General features: G+C 56.2%; 1 protein-coding gene across 2 annotated transcripts; it reads right to left on the bottom strand.

Moving 5' to 3' along the window:
- Positions 1–876: 876 nt before the first annotated feature.
- Positions 877–11,555, bottom strand: BRINP2 (BMP/retinoic acid inducible neural specific 2). Of its 2 annotated transcripts, none has more exons than XM_010715806.2 (8): positions 11,471–11,555; positions 6,508–6,858; positions 4,908–5,098; positions 4,643–4,830; positions 4,215–4,320; positions 3,692–3,928; positions 3,183–3,405; positions 877–2,728 (listed from the first exon to the last, which is right to left on the bottom strand). In XM_010715806.2, the coding sequence occupies exons 2-8, from the start codon at positions 6,789–6,791 to the stop codon at positions 1,612–1,614; spliced, it is 2,346 nt and encodes a 781-aa protein (XP_010714108.1). In that variant the 5' UTR covers positions 6,792–6,858; positions 11,471–11,555; the 3' UTR covers positions 877–1,611. The 2 variants fall into 2 exon arrangements, with proteins under 2 accessions (XP_010714108.1, XP_010714109.1); XM_010715807.2 differs by having other exon boundaries at positions 6,523–6,858.
- Between the last annotated feature and the right edge of the window lie 6 nt (positions 11,556–11,561).

Raw genomic sequence — 11,561 nt, 5'->3', positions numbered from 1 at the left:
GTTTTCCACCCACTTATCTCTCTATCTATCCAGCCTGAGGATGGAGGAGCAGCAGAATGGGTGAGCTCAAGTTGCTGTGTTTCTTGTGGCATTCGAGCAAAGTTTTGGCAGCTGGGGAAAGTTTGGCAGAGCTGTGAAGATCACCCTGAGCAATGGGGCTGCTCCAGGAGGCAGAGCTTTTCCACTCCTGATGTTCTGCAGGGTTGCTGGGGATGTTGGCCTTACGTAGTCTTTTGAAGGCCCCATCAGCACATGAAGGAAGATGCAGAGATGCCCTTGGTGCCTGCACTGAGTCTAGCTGATAGAGAGATGAAGCAGCTCTAAGGGAGTGGTGAATGTGGAGGGCAACAAGGATGCCGCAGGTTCGGAGCAGCCTCCATATACAGACCTAATAAGGAAGACACATCAAAGATATGTCATCCACATGACTGAAAGGGTGGCTGTAGTCAGTGACTCCCCATCCCTTCCCATACTTCCCCCACGTGCAGTGGAGAGGCACCAAACAAACCTCCTAGTGCCCATTTCTGGCATGCCCGAGGGGGTGCAGTGTGCCACAGATGGCCTTAATGAGCCACCTAAGAATCCTGAGCACCCCTCTGGGTTAATGAGGCCACTGACAGGAGTCAGATGGCCAGCTAGCATGGAGAGTGCTCCCTGCCTATGCCTTCTCAGGAGGCTTTGCTCAATGCCAGGCTTGCATGATGGGGCAGGAAACACTGGGGCACATGGTGCTGGAGCCTCCTCGCCACCCCCCCCAGCACAGCAATGGAAAAGCCAGGGCCAGAGATGACATCATTCTTGTTCTTTTTTTTTTTTTTTTCCTTCAGTTATTTTTTGGTTGCTCTTTTGCTCAAAAAAAGGCATTTTTTTAAAAAATATATTAAACAGATACATTTTACTAAGATGTCTCTCAGCTGGAGCCACCAACAAGAAATGATCCTCCCCAAATAGATAAGCTTAAAAAAAACCCTCCCAAGCCAAATAAATAAATACATAAATAAAACATTTTTCTTTTATCTTTTTCTTTCCTCCTTTTGTTTCCATTTCTTTGTAAGGAAAAGCGGCCCAGAGATCTTCACTGGCGTCCGTAACAGCAGCATTGTGGGGCAGATGCCAGGTCCCTGCCTGCACTGAAGGGAGTGATGTCTCAGCTCTGCCCATCGTGTTGTCCCCCTGTGCCACCTGTGAGGACACAGCCACAGGAATAGTGCGTTGCAAAGGCATCTGTAGAAACTCATCTTAAAAAGACTAAAAAACTGGGGTGCTGCTAGAGGAACTGATGATGGGCACTGGGAGCCCTCGTGGTGTTGGGTTGTTTGCTCCGGTGGGGCCACCAACACATGCCCCTGCCACCAGCGTGTGTCCCCAAACAGAAGAGGTGACTGCTGGCAATGTCCCCGGGCACGAAGCCATCCTGCGCTCACAGGCCCACTGGATTGTGCCCCACATCTTTATGGCCGGTGGCTGGGTGTACCATGGAAGCACACTGTTGGCATGAAGGTAAGGCCTTGATTTCATTCTTTTCAGAGTGCTTTTTAATATTTTATTTATTTTTTTCAGGAGAGTCTTTTCACCAGGCTCTCTCGCTCTGTGATTTGAGTGTCGCAGCTGCTAGCTGCACAGCTTGCCCATCTCCTGCTCCACTGCATTGGGCAGCCGTGCACTGAAGGCTCGCAGAGAGGACTGGATCCTGGCCACCTCGTTGTTGGCCAGCTTGAGCCTGTGACGAAGCAGGCAGGTGAAGAGGTCGAGGCGGGTTTTGCCAGGGGGTGACAGCCTGTTAACCCGGTCCCGGATCTCCACCAGCTGCAGCATGGCTGAAGCCTGCGATCCCTGCGTGTAGGGGTAGTCCAGCTGTAGGATCAGGTCACGAATGGAGTCCGGTTCAAAGGGCAGGCTGTAGCCAAAGACCTGCAGGCTGTTGATCTTCATGTAGCCCAGGTTCTTGGAGGGATCTGTCATCTCCAAGGGCTCATAGTAGATGGTCTCGTTGGAGCTATCATCCAGAGACTTGATGCGGCTCCGCAAGTAGACGTGGACTGTTTCAAAGAAGGTCTTCCATTTGTTGCCCAAAGTGAGCGTCCAGTTTTGGCACTGGGCAGAGGCATCCACGTTAGTCCTTTCCCAGTCTGGGAAGCTGCCCTCGTTGACGGGCATGAACCAGCTCTCTGAGTGGCTTCCCCCAAAGGGGTTGACGTAGATGGCCATGACGGGTTCCAGCGTGCTGTTCTTGGTGAGGCAGATCTGCAGGGAGAGGGCCAACATCACGTGAACCAGGCCTGGCTTGTACTTGTTGCTTTTCAGGGTCAGGAGCATGCGCTTCCTCCAGGAGGGGTCAAACCAGCTCCCGAGGCGCATGTCATTGCTGATGAAAATGGAGTGCACCTCGATGCGGCTGTCCCGTTTCTGCAGGAGGTACTTGAGCTCCAGGTCCTGCAGGTCTGTCTCCAGTCCCAGGTAATGCTCCAGTGAGTCGGCCACCTCGGGGCGGCAGAAGCCCTGGGCCAGCACGTAGCCGTGGTTGCAGGTCCCGCAGCGAGTGCTGTTGTCCTCGGCGCAGCTGGCGCAGGCTGGCCCCTCACCCAAGGCACACGGGATGGCCCCTTGGCAGGAGGGCTGCTCCGAGGGGCACGTGCAGCTGTGGCTTTCTTCCAGGAAGGCCCCAGGCACTGTCGTCTCACCACAGTAGAGGAGCGACTGAGCGCGGCCCCACCAGTAATGAAGTGGCCTACAGGGGAGAAGGAGCACGGGAGGACAGCTGCTTAGGGTAGAATTGCTAAAGTTGGAAAAGACCACTAAGATCGCCTAGTCCAAACATCCCCGCCATGCCCGCTGACCATGCCCCCCCTCTCCTTTCGGGTAGTTGTAGAGAGCAATAAGGTCTCCTGGTCTGAATGATCCTCAGACAGTTTCAGGGCTGGAAGAAAAACCCAACTTGTGTTCATTTTTTTTTTGGGGGGGGGGGGGCCACACAACACCACTGGTGTCTCCCACCGAACCAATCCTTGTTTTCCACTTCCAGGCTTGAACCCAACCTGTGAGGACTGCATCCCTGGCTGGCAAAGCTGTCCTCAGGCTTCCCTCTGGCAAGGTGGGAGCTCCTTGAGTCCCGGGGGGAGATAGACCATAGGACTGAGCTTCCCCAGGGCTCTGACTTGCAGCATGGGGCTGTGGCATCCTACCTCTCCTTTGGCAGTTTGAAGCGGGGTTGCCGGTGGCAGCGTTTGCTGAGGTTGAAGAGCCTCCGAATGATGTGGTGGGTTTTCCTGGAGAGCAGCTTGAGGCTGGTGCCCAGCTGTTGGTAGCGGTGTTGAATGTCCAGGTCCATGGCCCAGAAGTGGGAGATGGCCGTCCTGTTCAGGAAGCGGTCCCCTGGGAGCTTCTTCACCAGGGCCTGAAACTCCTCTGTGGGGAGACAGACACCAAGTCAGCGAACCTGGTGTCATCTGTTGTTGTTTTCCATTAAAAAAATGCCCGTAGGCTCTTTGGTCCTCAAGGCGAGACCCATCTTCTGTGCTTGCTGTGAGACTACTTGTCTGGACCCTGCCTTACAGCCTCCGCCCACCCTGAGCACCCATGGATGCTTCCTGGCCACATGTGCTAACCTGACCTACTTCAAGGGAAGGCTCTGAGCAAGGAGATGCTATTGGAGCTGGGGTATAGCACCCGGCACAGTGTCTCCCATCCTTACCTGACTCCTCAAACTGGCTGTGGTGGCTGTCCCAGGCACGCTGGAGCTGGACCAAGTTGCCCTCGAGTGCCTGGATGTCGGCCTCAGGGCAGTTGCAGTGGGGGAAGGTGGGCTGGCATTGGCAGCGGCAGTCGCTCCGGCGGCACACCAGCTCCCCAACCGAGCTGCAGGCGATGTAGCTCAAAGCGGCTGCCACGAAACGCTCCCTCAGGTGATGGGGCAGCACTGTCTGCAGCCCTGCAGGTGAAAAGGAGCCCAGGGGAGATAAGGGGGCTCAGCACTCCCAGATGGACCTCGTTGGGCCCCTCCCAGACCACCTGGATGCTCACATCCACTGGCAGCAGAGCCGCCTGTCTGGACTCTCTATTGATCGTAGCTCCTCTTGGCAAAGGAGACGCATCTCCTTCCTGCCCAACTTTAACTTATTTATCTCTAAAGCAGCAGCCCGACCTGGCCACCCCCCCCCCCTCCCTACACGAATCCCTTGGTGGCCCTTCTGCCATCCCTGCAGCACGGTCCCTACCTTGCAGCTGCACCTTGTTCTCCGGGCTCTGCACCAGCACCGAGCTCACCGAGTCCAGGTTGTCGTAATTGCTGCAGCCCAGCGGCCCTGTCCGTGTTTCTGTCACCTGGTTGGGACCGTAGATGGTGAGGGACATAGGAGAGGATGCGTACCACTATGCACAGAGGGGCTGCAGACAGCTCCTAGCTAGCAAGGCAACACTGCGGCAGCTTGGAGAGGAGAAATAATTGCCTGCTAATTGGCTTGTTGACAGCCAGCAGCCCGGCCTCCAGCCTGCTGAAAAATGCGCCTTCATTAGCGCGCCCAATTTCCCATAAATAATGCGGATGTGCACACTTCTCCAGGGCTCGCCCTGCCCTGCCTTGCCGCCATCCCTGCTGGGCTGCACTGCCCACCCGCTGTCTCCCTCTCGCTGCCCCCTCGCCTACCTTGATGGCAGCCGTGGCAATCTGGATGTGGTGCAGCCGACGCAGCGTGCTCTCGCGGTCGATGAAGTAGGAGGCTGCCAGCTGGTGCAGCGTCTCCAGTGACACCGCTGAGCCGTTCCCAGCCCCCGACAGCTCTGCCCGATGGCTCAGCTTGCGCTTGTCCACAAAAATGGTCAGGGACTCCTCTCCTGTGGGGACACACGATGTGTCTCCTTCTTGGTCATATTTCTCCCCCAAACCCGTCTTCTTTTTGCCCCCAGCTCACCTCCCAGCGTGGCGGCCAGCAAGAAGTGTGTCCCGTATTTCTTGATGATGCTGTCGGTGACCTGCTGCAGGCTGGGCCGGCGCCCCAGCAAGCGGATGTTGCGGATGAATTCAGGGGCAAGGGGCAGCGGTAAGCTGAAGAAATCCTTCCTCTCCAAAGCCAGGTTGTTCACCTTCCAGCGTGCAAACTCCCTGCGGCAGGAAAGAGAAAAGTGACGGTCAGAGGCAGGGGGTGGATGGGAAAGGGATGCTCAGGGACAAGGTTTCATCAGTCTCTAAACCACTGATGGTAATAATGAGCTGCATGCAGCAGAGGTATCCACGTGGCATTGATGTCACCTCTTCCATCCTGCTGGCTTCACCCATCTTTGAGCCCCATTCCCGTGGATCCAGGTAGAAATCCTGGGTGCTTACAGCTGTGGATGATGAGAGTGTTATCTATGAAGCTGGAGGTGGAGGAAGTGCATGGGGTGAGGGTGCTGGACGTAGTGGGCATGGCACCGGTGGGATGTGAAACTCTGGTGCTGGTCCCCACTGGAAGCTTGGGTAGCTCTGAGAGGGGCAGGATCCGGCCTTTCTCATTCAATCTTGGGTTTTTGTGCAGACAGCTGACTGCCAGGATGGTGGGATCGTGGTGGGATGGAGGACAGTGTGGCGTTCTGGCGTGGGGTGATGTTTTGTATATATCTCCCTAGAGCTCCTCAGCCTGCTTCCGCCTCAAACAACAGCCCCGCAAACATCATGTGGCCAATTTCAGCCTAATATTCAGCTTTTTGCTCTAATTAACACCAGGTGGTGGCTTTCCAACAGTTTAATTAGAGCTGATTAAGAGAAAAGGGAGAGGAGGAAGGGGGGAAGATTGGACATAGACAGCACTGGGCTGCCTCCCACAGTGGCTTCAGAGCTAAATAAGTCTGATGCTGGGGAGGGAGTGATGTTCCTTGTGGATGGTGTTGCCCCTCAGCCTGGGAAATGTGGGATGGGGGCCACTGATCCTTTGGTCCCCTTGATCTTATCCCATGGGAAATGCGAGGTTATCCTCCTTGGAGGAGGAGTGATTTGGCTGCCATCCCTGTGGGTGCTCCTTTCTGTCCCTCCAGCGTCACCAGCAGTGTCCCTGGAGCATCCCTAGGCAGCGTACAGGGACGGGGAAAGGGGAAATGAGCTCCCTCAGGGCTGGATTCATAACAACACAGCAATCTGTGTGCTGACGTCAGCTCACTGGTGGGATGCAGGGTTTGCTCTGGTGCCGTGAACCCCTCCTGGGCTGCGTGGGCTTTGCAAGGACCCCCAGCATCAGCCTTGTCCTGGCGGAATCCCAGCTAGGCATGCACATCTCAACCAGCATTGCAAATTGCTGCTGGTCTGGGGCAAAACCTGCCTGGGGCTGCAACCTGGTGGTGGGCTGAACTGAAGGGGCCTCCCCAGCCTTTGCAGCTGAAGTAAATGGGATGGTGAAAGGCACGAAAACAAAACATCTCCCCTTGGCAGAGCCTGGCATAGGTGCTGCATCCCGCCACGGGTCCCCTAGAGCAACCCCAGCTTCAGCCACCTGGATTCAACCAGCCCCATCCCTTGGGAGCCCTGCTGCTGCCTCTCACCTGTAGATCCTGTACCTGGTGGTGAAACCCTGCCGGTAGCGCTCCATGAAGTCCACGTACTCCTGGGCTCGGTAGAAGGGACCCCGGTCGGTGAGGAGCCAGTCAAGGGGTGCTCGGCCAGAGGAGGAGGAGGAGGATGAGGAAGAAGGGGATGCTGGGCTGGAGACATGCTGCTCGGTGGCCACGCCGCCTGCCCCGCAGCACACGCTCAGGGCCAGGAGGGCCAGGGGCCACGAGAGCATCGGCAGGAGCCCGTCAGCACGCCGCAGGTTCTGCTGCCCCATGCTGCTGCTGCCCAGCCGGATCCTTCATTCTCTCGCCCCGCCACGCTCCTTGGGGACGGATCCTGCCCTGCAATGGCACCGCACGATGGGTAGATCATGAGTGCGGGGCAACTTTGTGCTAGGTGACATGGGTGTGAGTGGCTTGTGGTCCTAAGGTCACCGGGGACTGGTGTGGAGAGGATGGAGAGTCATCCAGGAAAGAAGGGGACAGATTCTGTAGCGTGGTTTATTGTGATAGCACAAGGAGAAATGGTTTCAAATTAAAAGAGGGGAGATTTAGATCCTGTCCCTAGAGACCCCCAGGGTCAGGCTGGACGGGCTCTGAGCACCTGATGGAGCTGTGGGTGTCCCTGTTCAGTGCAGGGGAGTTGGAGCAGATGGCCTTTACAGGTCCCTTCCAACTCAAATGATTCTACGACAATCCCAGGGAGAGCCTGGGAGGGAGTTAATGGATGTGGAGCATTTTGGGGGTGTCCATCATGACCGTGCATAGCTTCTCCTAGGTTGGTTAAAAAACAGCCTGAAGGCATAGGAAAAATTAACTGCTCTAGCTGTTGGTGTGGTGCTGGGCTTCCTTTTGTGCCATGTTAGTGGCTGAAATGGTGGATGAGTGGGTGTGCAGATGGATAGAATCATAGAATCATAAAGGTTGGAAAAGACCTCTAGGATCCTCCAGTCCAACCATCCACCTGCCACCAGTATCGCCCACTAAGCCATGTCCCTCAGTACCACATCTATACATTTCATAAACGCCTCCAGGGATAGTGACTCCACCAACTCCTTGGGCAGCCTATGCCAGGTGGTTGGATGGGTTTGTCTACCCTGCAGCAGTTGGGCTGGCCACATCAGTGTTTGGAAGATAACCAGCATTTATCTTGAGCTGAGACCTTACTGGTCTTGTAGCATCTGCACTGAGCATCTTAAAACACGAGAAGTTTGCTGGAAGCAGCAGCCTGGGGTCGGAGCCTGCATTTGCTGTGCTCCGTAGGGCAGCTAGTGATAAGGAGCTGCAAGGTGCAAGGGCTGAGCCAGAGCAGGGAGAGGTTTCTTGCCTCGTGCAGCAAGGGCTGGTTGCCTAAAAACCTGCTTTGAACAGAGCGGAGTTCAAAGTCAGCACAGGAACGTCAGAACTGACTCGTTCTTCATTAGCCGATGTAAATGCTGGGTATAAAAATATGGAACTGGGCCACGGAGGGGAGGGCAGCAGGGATGCAGGGAGGGCTCCCGGGCTTATCTCTGGAGCCCAGCAAAGGCTCCAGACTTCAAACGGACGGAGCTGGGGCTTACCCAGCCTGCGTGCCAGCTCCATGCCTTATCCCCAGGCCAGTTAAAACCTGGGAGAAGCCAGCAGCAGCAGGCAGGCTCTGGGATGGGATAGGGGTCAATGGGAACAAGGGTTGGGGACCATATATTCACAGTTCTTCTAGGATATGCCCGTTATTCTCCATAGCAGGAGCCACCCAATGCTCATCCCTGCCAAGCACGCACCAGCCCCGCACTCTCCTAAACAAGGGCTTTGGCAGATGAATCATCGCACTTAAATACGCATTATTATTATTTTCCCCCTTTTCTTCTATTTTTAAACCCTTAAGGGTGTGCTTTGATGACGTGCTCTCAGCCGGCTCCCTGGCAATTTGGAACCAAAATTGAAGTTCTTGTCAGCTGCAATAACCCCGATGGAGGTGCTAGCAGAGCACAGGTGGGCTAAGGGCTGCCATGGGCTGCAGCACAGCCAGCAGGGCCAGGGGGTTGACCAACCCTAGTACACAGTGCTGATGTTCAGTTTGGGGACTTTTGCTACAAGGACACTGAGCTGCTGGATTGCACTCAGAGAAGAGCAGCGAGGCTGGTGAAGGGCTAGAAGACAAGATATATGAGTGATAGAATGTGAGGAAATGGCCTTGAGCTGTGCCATGGAAGGTTCAGTTGGACATTAGGAAGAATATCTTCACGGGGAGGGTCAACCAAGCATTGAGATGGGCTGCCCAGGGCAGTGGGAGAATCCTCATCCCTGCGAACATGGCACTAAGTGACATAGGTTAGTGGTGGTACCATTTGCATTAGGTTGATGGTTGGCCTTGGTGATGCTATAGGAACCAAACTGATACCAGGGACCGGCTATCCCACACCATCATTAGCCACTCTGCTCTATTTGCTCATATTGGAGGTGGGTAGGATAAAATAAGTATGTAAGTGCAAATCTGTACTTGCAGAAGCAGCGGACAGCACAGCTCTTTGGTAGCATATAACCCCATTGACCTCACTACTAGAGCTGGAAATAACTTTCTAATCACTTATCCTTGATCCAAAAGAATGGAGATTTGATGAGAAGCATCTGACTACTCATTTTTTTTTTTTTCTTGATTTAGGGTTTGTATCGCAAAAGCTGGAAAACTTCCAGCTTGCTAATTATTTTTTTCCCCCTTGTCTATAAAAACCTTAACACGAAGGAAGAGGCATTTCAGCACAAATGTCCCTGGCAGACGTGCCCAGGAGCACAGCCTATTTCCTGGCCAGCTCTGCCTGGTCCTGGTGCAGCCCTCTGTGTTCCCGCTGCCTGCAGGCAACAACCCATGCATTGCTGGGATTTCCACGAGCTGCATCTCAAAAAATAGCTTCTTGCAATACCCCGTATGTTCTGAGGCTTCCTCCTGCCCTAAGCACTGAGATGGCAATAGGATCATTTCTGCTTTTGGTGCCTTCACCCAGAAAGCGAGGGGCAGGAGGGCATGCTGGACTCCTCGTTAGCAGCTGGGCAAGCCGCAGGACCCGGCAGCAGCACCACCCTGCCAAGCCGTGCCATGTCCTGCCTGCTTGGATGCCGCCAGCAAAGCAGCTCTGGAGCAACACGCTCCTCCACTAATCAAGCAGGGTTCGATAATTAAGACATTAGCTAATTGTCAGGGACATTAACATTGATTTTTGCCCTTTCACGCTGCAGAAACTGATCCGGCCGCCTGTATGCTGTGAAGCATTCACAAGGGGGTTGGCTGGGGATGTGTCTGAGCCCCCAGGTAGCTGATGCTGGCAGACGGGTGACATCCTGCTCCAGCATCCCTGGGGACAGGGCCAGCTGAGGTGCATCCATGCGGGAGCAATAGGAGAGGGCTTGCCTCGAGCTCCTGCCGATGCCTTTTAGCAGGGATGAAAATCTAACCGAGTCACCTTCTTATTAAATGTGGGAAAGATTTATCAAATTAAGGCCACTTAGAGAGGCTGGGCAGAGGCTAAGTGCCTGGAGCAGATGGGCTCAGCTGTGCATGCCGATGCTATTTGCAGCACTGTGGGGTCAGCCCCACTCTCTGCCCACCCAGGGCCGTGCAGGACCTGAATCCCGAGCACAGGGACAGCCACTTCTGAGCCCACTGTCCCTGCCTGAGCAGCAGTGTTGGTGATCCCCACCGCGGCCCCGAGCTGATTCTTGCTGAACGACTTCAGTAAGTCACTGCCTCTCCCCCCGCCCATGAGACTGGTTTAAAAACCTGCAAGACATTATGATTTGGGTTCCTTTTATTAGCTTTTCTTAGAGCAAGGAACTTTAAGATGAGAGTAAAGGAAAATGTCAGAAAATCCCAGGACTCGGGGAGCTCAGGATTTGCATAAGACATCAGATGAGATGAAGCCCGGGCTGCGATCGAGGGAGACGGCAGCTGCGCGTTCTGTGTCACACCAGTGCCATGTGTTGTGCCCTCTGGCTTCTCTCACCAGAGACTTCCAAACCCACAAGCAGAGACCCTCTTGAAAGAGCAACGCACCAAATCCAGCTCCCTCAGCACGGCGGCTGCTTCCCCTGCCTGGGGCCGAGTTCCCAGCCCCGAGCATCCCCGAAGTCAGCTCCCGGGAGAGGAGGGGGGGTTGGGGGGGAGGGAGGCTCACGCACACAGCGGCATCCCCTCCTACTGTCGGAGCAAGCACAGTGCGAAGTGGCTTCATCCGAATAGGCAGCATCAGGAGCAGGGGAAAAACATGCGGTGTATATGGGACCAGCCCCCCGATCCCAGCCGGGGCTCAGCGCAGGGGGCTGCCCGGTGCAGACCCCACGGCTGCGGTCGGAGGGGGCACACTGACACCTGCCGGCAGGTCCCGCACTCCGGCACCACGGAGGGGACAGCCCGGCACCCCCAGCCCGTGCCCCGGAGCTGCGTTTCGGGGCCAAGCACGGGGCTCCTGGAAAGGAGCGGGGCGGGAGGCACAGCGCTGCGCCGAGAGCTGCTGCTCTCGAGTCCGGCCGGAGTTTGGGCTCCTCTGGACATGATGAAAGCCAGCGGTGAGCGGAGGGAAGCGGGCTGCTGCTATCGGCTTACCCGCTCCTCGCCCCGCTCTGCGGCACCGTTCTGGAAGCCTTCCCGTCCCGCTGAGAGCCAGCTGTTGCTCCAGGTTCTCCCAGCAGGCAGCACAGTTCGGCACCTTAGCTGATTGCCTCCCCGGAGCAGCGCAGCAGAGCAGCGGTGCGTCCGCAGCTCTCGCTCTTCCCAGCCGAAGGCAACCCCGCAACCCAACCGTTGCGGGACACAGCCTCCCGCCTCCCCTCGTCCGCTCCGGGACATCTCACCCAAGGTCACCGAGCCACCCAGCGGGGCGGGGTCACCTCGCACCCATCCGCGCCGTCCGACGCAGCATCCCACCCCACGGGGAGCATCCCCGCTAGCGGAGGAACTCCGCGATCCCGTCGGGCTTACCCCAGGCTCCGGGCGGCAGCGGCAGCAGCGGATCCCGCGGTCCGGTGGCGGCTCAGGCTTCCCGGTGCCGGCCCCGCCGCCCCATGGCGCG

The sequence above is a fragment of the Meleagris gallopavo genome, chromosome 10 (genome assembly GCF_000146605.3).
Source record: "Meleagris gallopavo isolate NT-WF06-2002-E0010 breed Aviagen turkey brand Nicholas breeding stock chromosome 10, Turkey_5.1, whole genome shotgun sequence".
NCBI lineage: Eukaryota > Metazoa > Chordata > Aves > Galliformes > Phasianidae > Meleagris > Meleagris gallopavo.
Note: the sequence above shows the minus strand (reverse complement) of the source record. Positions and strands in the feature narration are given on the sequence as shown.